The 17,557-nt window shown below is 39.8% G+C and overlaps 1 protein-coding gene across 1 annotated transcript in view; it reads right to left on the bottom strand.

Annotated features, from left to right (window-relative positions):
* myo10 (myosin X) overlaps window positions 1-10,503 on the bottom strand; it is a 303,162-nt gene extending 292,659 nt beyond the window's left edge. Inside the window, exon 1 of the mRNA XM_082960691.1 lies at window positions 10,096-10,503. Coding sequence (XP_082816817.1) covers window positions 10,096-10,116 — 21 coding nt within the window. The 5' untranslated portion in view covers window positions 10,117-10,503. The remainder of the gene's footprint in view (window positions 1-10,095) is intronic.
* Between the last annotated feature and the right edge of the window lie 7,054 nt (window positions 10,504-17,557).

The raw sequence follows: 17,557 nt of genomic DNA, 5'->3' as shown, positions 1-17,557 counted from the left end.
TCTGACGAAGAACACCAAAGGTAATCAAACTTTTCTAATAGTAAATCTGACTTTGGTGAGTGCTAAACTTGCTGGGTGTCTAAATAGCTAGCCCTGTGATGCCGGGCTATCTACTGAGAATATTGCTAAATGTGCTTTCACCGAAAAGCTATTTTAAAATCGGACATATCGAGTGCATAGAGGAGTTCTGTATCTATAATTCTTAAAATAATTGTTATGTTTTTTGTGAACGTTTATCGTGAGTAATTTAGTAAATTCACCAGCAGTGTTCGGTGGGAATGCTAGTCACATGCTAGTCACATGCTAATGTAAAAAGCTGATTTTTGATATAAATATGAACTTGATTGAACAAAACATGCATGTATTGTATAACATAATGTCCTTGGGTTGTCATCTGATGAAGATCATCAAAGGTTTGTCCTGCATTTAGCTGTGGTTTGGGTTTATGTGACATTATATGCTAGCTTGAAAAATGGGTGTCTGATTATTTCTGGCTGGGTACTCTGCTGACATAATCTAATGTTTTGCTTTCATTGTAAAGCCTTTTTGAAATCGGACAGTGTGGTTAGATTAACGAGAGTCTTGTCTTTAAAATGGTGTAAAATAGTCATATGTTTGAAAAATTGTTTTTGCATTTTTTAGGTATTTGAATAACGCGCCACGGGATTACACTGGCTGTTGAGTAGGTAGCCCATAGAGGTTAAGGTCGCAGAGCGAGTGACGTCACCGATTGAAACGCTATTAGTGCGCACCACCGCTAACTAACTAGCCATTTCACATCGGTTACACTCATCCATTCGCACTGAATAGTGTGGGTAAAAGTGGTTTATATTCCACACTAATTTACACCTTTACATGGTAAGCAGAAACACACTGTGGCTCAGTGAGTATATCCTTACAGTTAGCAGCGAGGTGAAGACATGCCCCGTCTAGATGCTATAGAGATCTACATACTGAGCTGTATCGTCATGTTTGAAGCAGGGATTAACCTAGAAAATTGAAAAGTCAAATGACTTTGAGGAATTTTGTGGACACTGACCTTTGTATTTGGGATGTTTGGGGGCCGTCTCCAAAAGGGAGCAGATTTTGGCCAAAAGTGTATCAAGCCATTGGGTATGTAAACAGTCAGTTCAATCAGTTCGTAGGAGATGCAGGATTGGATCATGTTTAATTTGTCACCGTCACAGTTGCTCTGTGACCTTACTCTGTCAGTTCAGGGCGAAGAAACCTCTTCGAGATACATTGCAGACTGTTCTGGCTTCGATCCAAAATATCTGCCTCCTTGAGTAGGTGTTATTTCAAGAGTGGTGTGAAAAAGTGTTAAATGATACAGCAGCCATTTTTCAGGAGAAACTTGACTGACTGGCTGGCTCACAGATTTTTCCTTATTTAATTTGGTAGGGTTACAAGGACTAAAATGAAAGGCGAAATACGATACAACCCTCCTAAAAGTGTGCTAAGACAAGACCCTTGTTTTTGTTTCAGGTATTACAAATAGTCAAAGGCCAACTTCATGAAACTTGTATTCACTTTTAGACATGTCACAGAAACTGAGGTTCCTATGTATGGGTTATGAATGTTTTATGAAGTCCTTAAGTAGGCACCCTTCAAGTAAAGTTTTGAATGTCAGGACTTCTAAATCAAATGTTTTTTGTCACATGCTTCATAAACAACAGGTGTAAACTAACAGTGAAATGCTTACTTACGGGCCCTTCCCAACAATGCAGAGAGAAAAATATAAACATTTTAGAAAATAATAACACAAGGAATAAATACACAATATATACAGTTGAAGTCGGTAGTTTACATACACTTAGGTTGGAGTCATTAAAACTCATTTTTCAACCACTCCACAAATTTCTTGTTAACAAACTATTGTTTTGGTAAGTCGGTAAGGACATCTACTTTGTGCAAGACACAAGTAATTTTCCGAACAATTTTTATAGACAGATTATTTCACTTATAATTCACTGTATCACAATTCCAGTGGGTCAGAAGTTTACATACACTAAGTTGACTGTGCCTTTAAACAGCTTGGAAAATTCCAGAAAATGATGTCATGGCTTTAGAAGCTTCTGATAGGCTAATTGACATAATCTGAGTCAATTGGAGGTGTACCTGTGGATGTATTTCAAGGCCTACCTTCAAACTCCATGCCTCTTTGCTTGACATCATGGGAAAATCTAAAGAAATCAGCCAAGACCTCAGAAAAACAATTGTAGACCTCCACAAGTCTGGTTCATCCTTGGGAGCAATTTCCAAACGCCTGAAGGTACCACGTTCATCTGTACAAACAATGGTACGCAAGTATAAACACCATGGGACCACACAGCCATCATACCGCTCAGGAAGGAGACGCGTTGTCTCCTAGAGATGAACGTACTTTGGTGCAAAAACTGCGAATCAATCCCATAACAACAGCAAAGGATCTTGTGAAGATGCTGGAGGAAACAGGTACAAAAGTATATATATCCACAGTAAAACAAGTCCTATATCAACATAACCTGAAAGGCCGCTCAGCAAGGAAGAAGCCACTGCTCCAAAACCGCCATAAAAAAAGCCAGACTACGGTTTTCAACTGCACATGGGGACAAAGATTGTACTTTTTGAAGAAATGTCCTCTGGTCTGATGAAACAAAAATAGAATTGTTTGGCCATAATGGCCATCGTTACATTTGGAGGAAAAAGGGGGAGGCTTGCAAGCCGAAGAACACCATCCCAACCATGAAGCACGGGGGTGGCAGCATCATGTTGTGGGGGTGCCTTGCTGCAGGAGGGACTGGTGCACTTCACAAAATAGATGGCATGATGAGGAAGCAAAATTATGTGGATATATTGAAGCAACATCTCAAGACATCAGTCAGGAAGTTAAAGCTTGGTCGCAAATGGGTCTTCCAAATGGACAATGACCCCAAGCAAACTTAAAAGTTGTGGCAAAATGGCTTAAGGACAACAAAGTCAAGGTATTGGAGTGGCCATCACAAAGCCCTGACCTCAATCCTATAGAACATTTTTGGGCAGAACTCAAAAAGCGTGTTACAGCAAGGAGGCCTACAAACCTGACTCAGTTACACCAGCTCTGTTAGGAGGAATGGGCCAAAATTCACCCAATTTATTCTGTGAAGCTTGTGGAAGGCTACCCGAAATGTTTGACCCAAATTAAACAATTTAAAGGCAATGCTACCAAATACTAATTGAGTGTATGTAAACTTCTGACCCACTGCGAATGTGATGAAATAAATCAAAGCTGAAATAAATCATTCTCTCTATTATTATTCTGACATTTCATATTCTTAATATAACGTGGTGATCCTAACTGTCCTAAGACAGGGAATTTTTACTAGGGTTAAATGTCAGGAATTGCTAAAAACTGTTTAAATGCATTTGGCTAAGGTGTATGTAAACTTCCGACTTCAACTGTACATGCTCCAACAAATCTCGTGTCCTGACTTTCAAAACTGTACTTGAAGGGTGCCTACTTCATAACACATTAATAACCCATACATACCACACTCATTAGCAGTTTCATACATGCTTATGTCGACTTGTGCCAACAACCACCAAGTTGATATTTTTGTTATGTTTTGTCATTGTTGCCTTGCAGTTGTTGCTTATGAATGCTGGTATGTATGGTTTATAACTGTGTTATGAATTACATAAGTAGGTACGCGTCAAGTTAAGTGTTCCCAAATATTCACTTTTATGGCTTTTAGTCTTGTGTCCAGTTTATTAACTTGTAATTAATCTCAACAATTGTCCACATAATGAAGCTTCAGACTAAGCAAATGTTCAGTAAGAACAGGAATACACGGTAACAGCATTGGGTAGAAGACAAAGAAGGCAGCTGAGCACAAAATTATAAATCTGCAAGATCTTTAAATTCCATCTAGCCGTTTCACAGGTGTCATGTTTCAACCCTTGAAGAAGACGGAAGAAAGAGAGAAAGAAACTTCAACATCTAACACAGCACTGCTGCTTTGAATTCATCATGAGAGCGTTTCAGTATAATGTAGGTATATAGACTGTGTATGTTGTGGTAACACTATTAACATCATGATTAGGCTATTATATTTTATGCCCTTAATGAGAAATGCAGACAGTTGCGGGCTATGGGAGTAGCCTGCAAAGCAGAGATATTCTAGAATGATTTCATGAGGTTGTATTCACAGAGTTTCAACATATTTTGCTCATGAAACAGTTAGTTCACAGTGTCCTCAATAAGTTGTGACATCTAGTGACTGGTGCATTGAAAGAGTATATCCGGTGTTTGAGAATTTTTTTAAATGATCACTGATGATCGTTTTATCAGCAACTGTACAAGAAGTACCCTCACAAAATAGTTATACTAATACAATTATATGAATAAAACCCTCTTTAGTGAAGTGAGTTGACACTGTCTTAAATCTCTTATGGGTTTCAAATGTTCTCTTCTATGAGACATAATGTATCTATCAAACAATGCTTCCATGATTCAAATGGCCATTGGCCATGTCAGCACTCAGTCCCACAGACATGCCACAAGTGTAGAATAAAGTTGTCCCTGAGTGCTGGCCTGGATTTAGTTTCACTTTCTAACAGTTTTCATTCTTCAATTTAAGATTTGCATTGGGGAAATAAGCTTAGTTGACCCGGAGCTGATAAATTCTACCAGTAATATGCTAGTGTTATTAGTGACACATCAAGTAGCCTTGGACCTGATACAATGCATTCAAAAAGTATACACCCCTTACTTTTTCCCCATGTTTTGTTTTGTTACAGCCTGAATTTAAAATGGATTAATGTGTATGTGTCACTGGCCTACACATACTACCCCATAATGTCAAAGTGAAATAGTTTTTTTGACATTTTTACACATTTATTAAAAATGTCAAGTTTAAATGTCTTTAGTCAAGAAGTATTCAACCCCTTTGTTATGGCAAGCCTAAATAAGTTCAGGAGTAAAAATATGCTTAACAAGTCACATAATATGTTGGATGGACTCTGTGTGCAATAATAGTGTTTAAGAGTTTTGAATGACTACCTCATTGCTGTACCCCACACATACAATTATCTGTAAGGTCCCTCAGTCAAGCAGAAAATTTCAAACACAAAGAAGAAGAAAAAAAGCAGATATTGAATATCCCTTTGAGCATGGTGAAGATATTAAATACACTTTGGATGGCATGTCAATACACCCAGTCACTACAGAGATACAGGCGTCCTTTCTAACTCAGTTGCCAGAGAGGAAGGAAACTGCTCAGGGATTACACCATGAGGCCAATGATGACTTTAAAACAGTTACAGAGTTTAATGGCTGTGATAGGAGAAAACTGAGGATGGATCAAACTTGTAGTTATTACTCCATAATACTAACCTAGTTGACAGAGTGAAAAAAAGGAAGTCTGTACAGAATAAAGTATTCCAAAACATGCATCCTATTTGCAACAAGGCACTAAAGTAATGCTGCAAAAAATGTGGTAAAGCAATAAACCTTTTGCCCTGAATATAAAGTGCTGTTTGGGGAAAATCCAATAGAACACATTACTGAGTACCACTCTCCATATTTTCAAGCATAGTGGTGGCTGTATCACTGGGGAGTTTTTCAGGATAAAAAACAAACAGAATGGAGCTAAGCACAAGCAAAATCCTAGAAGAAACCCTGGTTCAGTCTGCTTTCCACCAGACACTGGGAGATGACCTTTCAGCAGGACAATGAGCTAAAACACAAGGCCAAGGTTTCTTAGCAAGAACACACTGAATGTTCCTGGGTGGTCGATTTCCAGTTTTGACTTACATCTGCTTGGAAATCTATGGAAACACTTGAAAATGGCTGTCTTGCAATGATCAACCACCAATTTGACAGAGCTTGAAGAATTATTTTAAGAATAATGGGCAAATATTGTACAATGCAGGTGTGCAAAGCTATTAGAGACGTACCCAGAAAGACTCACAGCTGTAATCGCTGCCAAAGGTGATTCTAACATGTATTGACTCAGCAGTGTGAATACTTATGCAAATGCAATATTTCTGTATTTCATTTTCAATACATTTGCTAACATTTCTAAAAACATGTTTCACTTTGTCATTATGGGGTATTGTGTGTAATCCATTTTAATCAATTTTGAATTCAGGCTGTAACACAACAAAATGTGGAATAAATCAAGGGGTAGGAATATTTTCTGAAGGCACTGTAGGTGGAAAGTGAAGTCTGCCCAAGCTATCTTGAAACAAGTCTGCCCACAACACAGCAGTTCAAATAAACACAAGCCCATTCAACTGACAGTGCTGATAGACATTGAACCGTCTGACTCTGCTGTGTCAAGACCGACTGGCCACTGGATAAGGTTGTAGGCTACTAAAAATGGGCCAAGGGAGTCTACAGGAAAACCTACTTGTGAATGTTATCTTATCAATCTATAGAAACTTACAATAAAATGGCCAGTGGTGAGTGCCGTCTATCACCACTAAATGAATGAGCACTCAACCTTGAAGCCAGTCAGTGTATTGACTATTGAATATCATGACCGAAAAGGATATATCTATATGTATCTACCTGAAATAAGCTAATCTACATTCTCTGCACAACCTTTACTGGTTGGACGCGAGTTTGTTTCCTTGTCAAATGCCCTTTTCCTTAAAGACTGGGGGCTTTGTTTCAGGCAGAGATTAACTGAGAGATATAAAGGCAGGCAGGCCGATATTTGAGACTACTCTGTGTGAGCCTGCCTGCTTCTGGCAATGAGAAATATTCACTGTTTTTCAGAATTTCTAGATCCTTGGCGATCGTCCTGTTGTCATGCAACAAGGATATCAACTAACTGTTGCTTCTACTTGTTTGCCTACTTTGGTTGGTTATGGTAATGACCATGCCTTTTCTACCTAATATTCAGCCACACCCACGCCAATAAACAAACACATCATACGTAATGATAGATAGATAGGTGAAGTCAACTTTCCCAACTGTCAGTGGTGGTGCAATAACCGCTTGGGGCAAAGTAATATTCAGGTGTGACTCAAACATCAACACTTTTTCAGGTGGAGCTTATACCTGCATCATCAAAAGGGAGTGGTGTTCTTTTCATCATACAGGTTTCACAAATCAACTGTCATTGTGGACCCCAGGAAGAGTAGATGATGCATTTGCAGCGGCTAATGGGGATCCGAATAAATACCAAAATTGTATGTACACTGTGGTTTCGACACAGTATTTCCCTGACTCACACAGCAAATTGGCCAGTGTTACCTAATGTTGATTTTTCAATGTACCCTTCCCCATTTTTTTGTGTTGATTCAGGTAAAATGATTAACTCTTAAAGTGTTAAATTAACACTCATTAGTCAAAAAGAACATCAGTTTTTCTGTTAATAACCAGTGTTAAACCAAAACCACACCATCATTATCATATTTCCCAGCATGTTCTATTGCAGGATGTTCTTTAGAATTGTTTGTTTCAATATCTATGTTTTTGCATGTACATTGATTGATTAATTAATCATATGCTACTCAAATATAAATAACATACATTTTTCTAAGCTAATCCAATCTGTTGCTTGGAAATGTTTTTTGCAGGTTAGATAGTTTAGGTAGTCTCATATCTTATCCTTTTCAACCTGGCAGTCATTCTAAATGTAGGCTGCGGGTGAATAAAAATGTTGGATATCCCCACTCTGGCTGGATTCCAATAGGAATTACACATTACTTTGCAAGCCATCATAATGTGACTTGCAGCCCTGAAAACCATGCGTTTCAGGCCACTGTATTTGGGTGAAACTAGGCCCTCAAAATAATGCCTCATCAAATACTTAATTTAACTTAATTTTAATTATAACATATTCACTTAGGATCTCACTTGTTGAAGGCCACCAGACTGAACATGGATGCAGGTTGTCATCAAGTATCTCTCTGAACTTTGCTCCATTCACCTTCCCTCAATCCTGACGAGTCTCCCAGTCCCTGCCGCTGAAAAACATCCCCACAGCATGATGCTGCCACCACCATGCTTCATCGTAGGGATGGTGCCATGTTTCCTCCAGAACGTGATGCTTGGCATTCAGGCCAAAGAGTTTGATCTTGGTTTCATCAGACCAGAGAATCTTGTTTCTCATGGTCTGAGAGTCTTCAGGTGCCTTTTGGCAAACTCATAGCAGGCTGTCATGTGCCTTTTACTGAGGAGTGGCTTCCGTCTGGCAACTCTACCATAAAGGCCTGATTGGTGGAGTGCTGCAGAGATGGTTGTTCTTCTGGAAGGTTCTCCCATCTCCACTGAGGAACTCTGGAGCTTTGTCAGAGTGACCATCGGAGTCTTGGTCACCTCCCTGATCAAGGCCCTTCTCCTCCAATTGCTCAGTTTGGCTGGGCGGCAAGCTCTAGGAAGTCTTGGTGGTTCCAAACTTCTTCCATTCAATAATGATGGAGGCCACTGTGTTCTTGAGAACCTTCAATGCTGCCGAATTTTTTTGGTACCCTTTCCCAGATCTGTGCCTTGACAGAATTCTGTCTCAGAGCTGTGACTCCAATGAAGTTGTAGAAACATCTCAAGGATGATCAATGGAAACAGGATGCACCTGAGCTCAATTTCGAGTCTCATAGCAAAGGGTCTGAATACTTACGTAAATAAGGTATCTGTTTTTTGTTTTTAATACATTTGCAAACATTTCTAAAAACCTGTTTTTGCTTTGTCATTATGGGGTATTGTGTGTAGATTGCTGAGGAAATAGTTTTATTGAATACGTTTCAGAATAAGGCTGTAACGTAACAAAATGTGGAAAAAGTCAAGGGGTCTGAATAATTTACAAAGGCACTGTATTATCATTCACAATGGATGTTAAAAACACAAACATTTTTACTTACTATGTGAGGTGAAGAAAAAATAACTGAGAAGGACAATCAGAAATCAGACATCCCCAAATGGGTACTTTCCTACATTTGCTCGCAGCAGGCTAGTTAGCCTACTTCTATGTGTGCTCAGTTGCGCATGCTCCGTCAACATTAAGAGAACAGAGAAACCAGACACATGCTGATTGCGCACAAACAAAACGCAATGAACAAATTGAGAAAACTTGTAAATGGTATGAAATAAATCAAAACTTGCTTTTCATAAGTGTAGCAGGTTGTGAACTCTCCAAATAACGTTTCCACATCGAGAAAGTGAATGGTAAATTGCAACACACTCCTCCCCTTCTTCTTGTCTCAACATTTCAAATGATACTCAAGACACACTGTTTTTTTTCACACACATATTTTAGATGCATTGCTAATCATCTCAATAATCAGCTAGGCCTATTGCCACACGCATTGTGTAGACACTGGACCAGTGTTGAATTGAACACCATCAGTGTTGATTTAATACTGGATAATTTTGTATGCAGGTTAACCTTACAAGCATTTTGTGTTTTATCCCATTTTTTATCCCATTTAATATCTCAGGTTTTTATGAAGAGGATAAATATAAAGCATTTAGCTAATAGCAAATATTGAAAGGTTTAAAGCATTATCAGTTCTTTAACGAACATTATTAAACTGTAATAACAAACCTTTACAGTAGTAGGCATAGTAATGAGGATCATAGTGTTTGAGTTTTCTATAGGCTATAAATATGCATGCCTATTGTCAAATCAACAAGTGTCAATTGTTGGCTAATTACAGTTTCCCTTTACTCAAGTGGTGTAGGTTGAATCCATATTCTATTGCTTCTATTATTAGCTTTCGCAGGATGTCTTCTCGGAGGAAACGTGAAAAAACGAAGGTACGGAAATGCCAGAGTTCTACTTGGAAAAGGTCCAAACCCTGTTTTATCCAGAAGCATTTGACACACAGCCTAAATCTATGAGCTAGCGTTACGACTTACTGTCTGATGAACTCTCTCACATTATTGCATTATAAGGAACGATGTTACAGAAATAAAAAAAATTGCAATTCATTCGTATTCCTTAGAGGGCATAAGTACAAGTATGTTTCCTATAGGTTACATGGCATCAACTTTCAACCCCCCCAAAAATAACTAAAGTTGTTTCCCATCATTTTCTTGAAATATAATTCTTACTACAGACTTGTTATAACCAACTTGTAACTCAATGATGCGTTTTTATTACAAAAAAGTTTTAATAGCCAACTTACCTCGGTGAAAAAATTATCCATCGTCCTTAAATTAATCCACAAGGATCTCTGTATGCTAATCGCGCAGGCAAAACATGTGTTTTGATGTACAGGGCAAAGGCATCTTTAGTCCATGATCAGAAATACATCTCTTCCAATAGTTCTCGGCACAGGGAAAAAGGGAATCAATTCTTCTGCAACTTCTGCCTTTGTTTCATAGATTACATTTCCAGCAAAATCAGCATTTGTTATTTAAAATAACATAAAAATCAGTCTTCCGATATTGGAGAAAAACGGGACTTGATGCGCGATAAAACTTAGTATGGAGGGAGATCAAATGCTGTGCACCTGGACACTTTGTCTGCCGGACATTCACATTGGTAAATAGTCCAACTCGCTTAAGTAAAGTATTTGTGGCGACTGGCGAGCCAAGTTTGGAGTGACTCCATCCGTAGATACTGTAGCTCCACCCAGCACTGGTTTGAATGGTAAAGTAAATCTCACCCCAGGATTGCCTCTCTTACCCCGCCTGCCGTCCAAAGTAGCCTAAAGTTTGAAACCTGACTGCGGACTGCCGCTGCGGAGATTTTCAAATAGTGTGAAATAAAACAGTGTGAAAAAGTAACAGTCTATGTCAATTGAGTTTTTCTATATAAGTAAGCAATAGGCATATGAACATGGATTCCATCGCGTGTAATCAAATAATGGACTGTGCAGGTCACAATTATCTTATGAAACTGAAACTGACATATAGGCCTATCCCACTGGGCACCAGGGGCGAAAATCTGATATCAACTTTGGAGGGGACAATTACATGAAATTTTCTCAAGAGCAATTCCTGAGGGGGACACCAAAAGTAGTGCTATAACACATAGCCTACATTGTAATATGGTAAATGTATATTGAGGAACCAAAGAAATAAGGTGTTTGCCGTACTCCTAACTACCGGTACCCAAAACTACACAACTAATCACAACAGCAATACCATTGCCTTTAACAAATCTTAGTTCAGTCACCAGTTTAAGTTGAGAGTGGGGGTATCCATGGCATTTTCCAATTATGTTCCTATTTTACAAGTCCAAAAAATTGAGAACCTTTCATAATGTTGCCAAACAAAGACTCAACAAACTTACCTGAGACTCCCTGTCTCTGCCAGTCTGTCCCTGCATATCTGTCCCCAACTCTGCTGTCTGTGTGCCTGCTCTGCCTAATGACATCATTGTGAAACATTTCCATTAGAATTTCATTTCTTTCTTATGAACATTTTATCAACTAGTCTTTGAGATATTAGGCTACTAGGGTTCTTACTATGCGTTTTGGTGTATTGAAAAATACTCTGATGTCCGTCTTTTATTTTTCTGCCATTTTTCTACCTGGCTGGCTGGCTGGCTACACACACAGTGTGTAGGTTATTTACAGTAGGAGATGGGCTTCTATCATCTTCAATCATTCTATTTGGGCTTCGATCTAAAAGGTAGCTAGCAAATGTGAAACGGATTAAAATTACAAGAGCTGACAGCTGTATGAGTTCACCATTTACACAACATATGCTGCAACCTTTTGTAATTTTAATAGTTTGTTTCATATTGGCTGGCTTCCAACAATAGCTGAATTTGCAAAGCTAGCGAGCACCAATTCAGTTTCAGTGGTGTTTGCTATAATCTTTGCTACCCGGGTTAAATAAAGGTGAAATAAAATAAATAAATAAAAGTTCACTTGCGACAATTTAGCTTTTGCAACGAGACCATTAAATATATTTAAGACAATGGTAGAAGAGAGTGTAGTTCTGTTCAGTTTGGATTTCAGTTTATCGCTAACCTTATCACAGGGACTTTGAAGCACTAACTTGCATCATCTGCATGCTGATTCCATATTTGACGATGGCACATAAATGGAATAGGTACTAGCTAGCTTAATAGTTCATATTTGCGCGCTACCTCTGCATATTCAGCCAGTGTGCGATTGACTGGATTAACCTGTTGGGGATAGGGGGCAGTATTGACACGGCTGGATAAAAAACGTACCCGATTTAATCTGGTTACTACTCCTGCCCAGTAACTAGAATATGCATATACTTTTTGGCTTTGGATAGAAAACACCCTAAAGTTTCTAAAACCGTTTGAATGGTGTCTGTGAGTATAACAGAACTCCTATGGCAGGCCAAAACCTGAGAAGATTTCAAGCAGGAAGTGGCCTGTCTGAGAAGTAGTGTTTCATCTTGGCTCTTTTTATTGAAGACTCAGGATCTGTGCAATAACGTGACACTTCCTACGTCTTCCATAGGGTCTCAGAGCCCGGGAAAACGTTGAACGATATCGAGGCAGGCTCTGGCTGAAACACTTTATCGCTTTTGGCAAGTGGCCACTCAGAGTACTATGGGCTTAGGCGCGTGCCCGCTTCGACCGAATACTTTGTTTTCCTTTGTCTGTTTATCTAAACGCAGATTCCCGGTCGGAATATTATCGCTTTTTTATGAGAAAAATTGCATAAAAATTGATTTTAAACAGCGGTTGACATGCTTCGAAGTACGGTAATGGAATATTTAGAATTCTTTTGTCACGAATTGCGCCATGCTCGTAACCCTGATTTAGCCTTTAGGATAGTGTCTAGAACGCACGAACAAAACGCCGCTGTTTGGATATAACGATGGATTATTTTGGACCAAACCAACATTTGTTATTGAAGTAGAAGTCCTGGGAGTGCATTCTGACGAAGACAACAAAGGTAAGAACATCTTTCTTATAGTAAATCTGACTTTGATGAGTGCTAAACCTGCTGGGTGTCTAAATAGCTAGCCCTGTGATGCCGGGCTATCTACTGAGAATATTGCAAAATGTGCTTTCACCGAAAAGCTATTTTAAAATCGGACATATCGAGTGCATAGAGGAGTTCTGTATCTATAATTCTTAAAATAATTGCTATGCTTTTTGTGAACGTTTATCGTGAGTAATTTAGTAAATTCACCGGCAGTGTTCGGTGGGAATGCTAGTCACATGCTAGTCACATGCTAATGTAAAAAGCTGGTTTTTGATATAAATATGAACTTGATTGAACAAAACATGCATGTATTGTATAACATAATGTCCTAGGGTTGTCATCTGATGAAGATCATCAAAGGTTAGTGTTACATTTAGCGGTGGTTTGGGTTTATGTGACATTATATGCTAGCTTGAAAAATGGGTGTCTGATTATTTCTGTCTGGGTACTCTGCTGACGTAATCTAATGTTTTGCTTTCGTTGTAAAGCCTTTTTGAAATCGGACAGTGTGGTTAGATTAACGAGAGTCTTATCTTTAAAATGGTGTAAAATAGTCATATTTTTGAAAAAATGAAGTAATAGCATATCTAAGGATTTGAATAACGCGCCACAGGATTCAACTGGCTTTTGAGTAGGTGGGACGCAAGCGTCCCACCTAGCCCATAGAGGTTAACCTCACGTCAGTTACGTGCATTGTGTGCCTTTCAGACAGTAGATACGACCTCTCTGTTACCTAGCAAGCTAAGGAACTGGCAGTGGATCAAACCATTGTGAAGCAAAGGGTGGGGGGGGTTGCAATCTTTTGAAACTTAAAAACGCGCTATTAAGTATCTATAATCAGCACAATTGCTTTCATTGCGTATTATTAATATTATTTAAATTACATAGTTATGTTTCAGTGATATATTGGGGGGGACAAATCATATTTTTCCCAGGATGGGAGGGTCGTGTCCCCCCCGTCCCCCCCGGGATTTCCGCCCCTGCTGGGCACACACTGTAGAGTGACCATTGTTTCCACGTCTTTTCAATTACATTATGTTGAATCAACATGGAATAGACATTGAATTGAAGTCTGTGCCCAGTAAGACGTTGCAATATGGTGTAATTGCAGACCAAAATTTGGGGCGTTTCTTGATGTGGGCTTTCCTTGATATTAATTATTTATTTATTTTATTTCACCTTCATTTTTACCAGGTAGGCTCGTTGAGAACAAGTTCTCATTTGCAACTGCGACCTGGCCAAGCTAAAGCATAGCAATTCGACACATACAACAACACAGAAACTGAAACACATACAACAACAACACGCAAATGAGGTAAGTTAAGGCAATAAATAGGCCATGGTGGTGCTTAAAGCTAGTGAGGGAGATAAGTGTTTCCAGTTTCAGAGATTTTTGTAGTTCGTTCCAGTCATTGGCAGCAGAGAACTGGAAGGAAAGGAGGCCAAAGGACGAATAGGCTTTGGGGGTGACCAGTGAGATATACCTGCTGGAGCGCGTGCTACGAGTGGGTGCTGCTATGGTGACCAGTGAGCTGAGATAAGGCGGGGCTTTACCTAGCAGAGACTTGTAGATAACCTGTCGCCAGTGGTTTTGGCGACAGGTATGAAGCGAGGGCCAACCACCGAGAGCGTACAGGTCGCAATGGTGGGTAGTGTATGGGGCTTTGGTGACAAAACGGATGGCACTGTGATAGACTGCATCCAGTTTGTTGAGTAGAGTGTTGGAGGATATTTTATAGATGACATCACCGAAGTCGAGGATCGGTATGATGGTCAGTTTTACGAGGGTATGTTTGGCAGCATGAGTGAAGGATGCTTTGTTGCGATATAGGAAGCCGATTCTAGATTTAATTTTGGATTGGAGATGCTTAATGTGAGTCTGGAAGGAGAGTTTACAGTCTAACCAGACACCTAGGTATTTGTAGTTGTCCACGTATTCTAAGTCAGAGCCGTCCAGAGTAGTGATGCTGGACGGGCGAGCAGGTGCGGGCAGTGATCGATTGAATAGCATGCATTTAGTTTTACTTGCATTTAAGAGCAGTTGGAGGCCACGGAAGGAGAGTTGTATGGCATTGAAGCTCGTCTGGAGGTTAGTAAACACAGTGTCCAAAGAGGGGCCAGAAGTATACAGAATGGTGTCGTCTGCGTAGAGGTGGATCAGAGAATCACCAGCAGCAAGAGCAACTTCATTGATGTATACAGAGAAGAGAGTCGGCCCGAGGATTGAACCCTGTGGCAAACCCATAGAGACTGCCAGAGGTCCGGACAACAGGCCCTCCGATTTGACACACTGAACTCTATCAGAGAAGTAGTTGGTAAACCAGGCGAGGCAATCATTTGAGAAACCAAGGCTGTCGAGTCTGCCAATAAGAATGTGGTGATTGACAGAGTCGAAAGCCTTGGCCAGGTCAATGAATACGGCTGCACAGTAATGTCTCTTATCGATGGCGGTTATGATGTCATTTAGGACCTTGAGCGTGGCTGAGGTGCACCGATGACCAGCTCTGAAACCAGATTGCATAGCGGAGAAGGTACGGTGGGATTCGAAATGGTCGGTAATCTGTTTGTTAACTTGGCTTTCGAAGACCTTAGAAAGACAGGGTAGGATAGATATAGGTCTGTAGCAGTTTGGGTCTAGAGTGTCACCCCCTTTGAAGAGGGGGATGACCGCGACAGCTTTCCAATCTTGGGAATCTCAGACAATATGAAAGAGAGGTTGAACAGGCTAGTAATAGGGGTTGCAACAATTTCGGCAGATAATTTTAGAAAGAGAGGGTCCAGATTGTCTAGCCCGGCTGATTTGTATGGGTCCAGATTTTGCAGCTCTTTCAGAACATCAGCTATCTGGATTTGGGTGAAGGAGAAATGGTATCAGGAAACGCCCATTGATGCCTGCCGTTGGACAGTCCATTAATATCTGCCAATGATGAGTTCCTGCACTATCCCACTCAGTTTATATCAAGGAACCATTTCCGGATTTCAGATGTCAAAAAAGCACGTTTTAAAGGAATGCTTTAGATATGATTAGAATTGCATTTCTTCTGGCAAAGTGAGAGGGTAATAACTCTGGTGCCGTTCAGCTATCCTCAGCCAGAAACCTCACAATCTTAACCCGGTCAAATTAGGTTTCTATGCAAACCTTAAACACTGTAGAAGTCAACCAAACATGTTTCATCATTCTACATTACATTTTGTCTACAGATCATGTCAATTAGCCCATGAAGATCAGCCATCATTACGCACCAATGATACGAGCAGCGTTCACTTGATTGACAGCGTCTTGGTCCAATGACCACCTATCGTTTTGAAACATAGCTAGGTAGATAGCCAATGAGCTGGGATTTCCAGATATACAGTACCAGTCAATAGTTTGGACACGCCTCATGCTAAGGTTTTTGTTATTTTTACTATTTTATACATTGTAAAATAATAGTGAAGACTTTAAAACTATGAAATAACACATCTGGAATCATGTAGTAACCAACCACTGTCAAAATATATTTATTATTCAAGATTCTTCAAACTAGCCACCCTTTACCTTGATGACAGCTTTGCACAATGTTGGCATTCTCTCAACCAGCTTCATGAGGTAGTCACCTGGAATGCGTTTCAATTAACAGGTGTGCCTTGTTAAAAGTTAATTTCTGGAATGTCTTTCCTTCTTAATGTGTTTGAGCCAATCAGTTGTGTAGTGACAAGGTAAGTGTCACGTCCTGACCATAGTAAGATGTTATTTTCTATGGTAGAGTACGTCAGGGCGTGACAGGGGGTGTTTTTCTATGTTTTGTGTTTCTATGTTCATGTTCTAGTTTTGTATTTCTATGTGGGTTTTGTTTGGGATGATCTCCAATTAGAGGCAGCTGGTCCTCATTGTCTCTAATTGGAGATCATACTTAAGTAGGGTTTTTTTCCCACCTGGGTTTGTGGGAGATTGTTTTTGAGTAGTGTATGTTTCACCTCTGCGTCACGGTTTGTTGTTTTTGTTACTCAGTTTATTTATATGTATTTGCATAGTTTCACAGTGTAAATAAAATGTGGAACGACACACACGCTGCACTTTGGTCCGCTCCTCCTTCCAACAACCGTGACAGTAAGGGTGGTATACAGATGATAGCTCTATTGGGTAAAAGACCAAGTCCATATTATTTCAAGAACAGCTCAAATAATTTAAGAGAAATGACAGTCCATCATTACTTTAAGACATGAAGGTCAGTCAATTCGGAAGTGCAGTCGCAACAACCAAGCGCTATGATGAAACTGGCTCTCATTAAGACCGCCACAGGAAAGGAAGACCCAGAGTTATCTCTGCTGCAGAGGATATGTTCATTAGAGTTAACTGCACCTCAGATTGCTGCCCAAATAAATGCTTCACGGAGTTCAAGTAACAGACACATCCCAACATCAACTGTTCAGAGGAGACTGCGTGAAGCAGGCCTTCATGTTCAAATTGATGCAAAGAAACCATTACTAAAGGACACCAATATGAAAAAGAGACTTGCTTGGGCCAAGAAACACGAGCAATGGACATTCAACCGGTGGAAATCCGTTTTTTGGTCTGATGAGTCCAAATTTGAGATTTTTGGTTCCAACTGCCATGTCTTTGTGAGACGCAGAGTAGGTGAACAGATGATCTCTGCATGTGTGGTTTTCACCGTTAAGCACTGAGGAGGGGGTGTGATGGTGTGAGAGTGCTTTGCTGGTGACACTGTCTGTGATTTATATAGAA

Source organism: Salmo salar, chromosome 14 (assembly GCF_965601325.2).
Source record: "Salmo salar chromosome 14, fSalSal1, whole genome shotgun sequence".
In the NCBI taxonomy this organism is placed as follows: Eukaryota; Metazoa; Chordata; class Actinopteri; order Salmoniformes; family Salmonidae; genus Salmo; species Salmo salar.
Note: the sequence above shows the minus strand (reverse complement) of the source record. Positions and strands in the feature narration are given on the sequence as shown.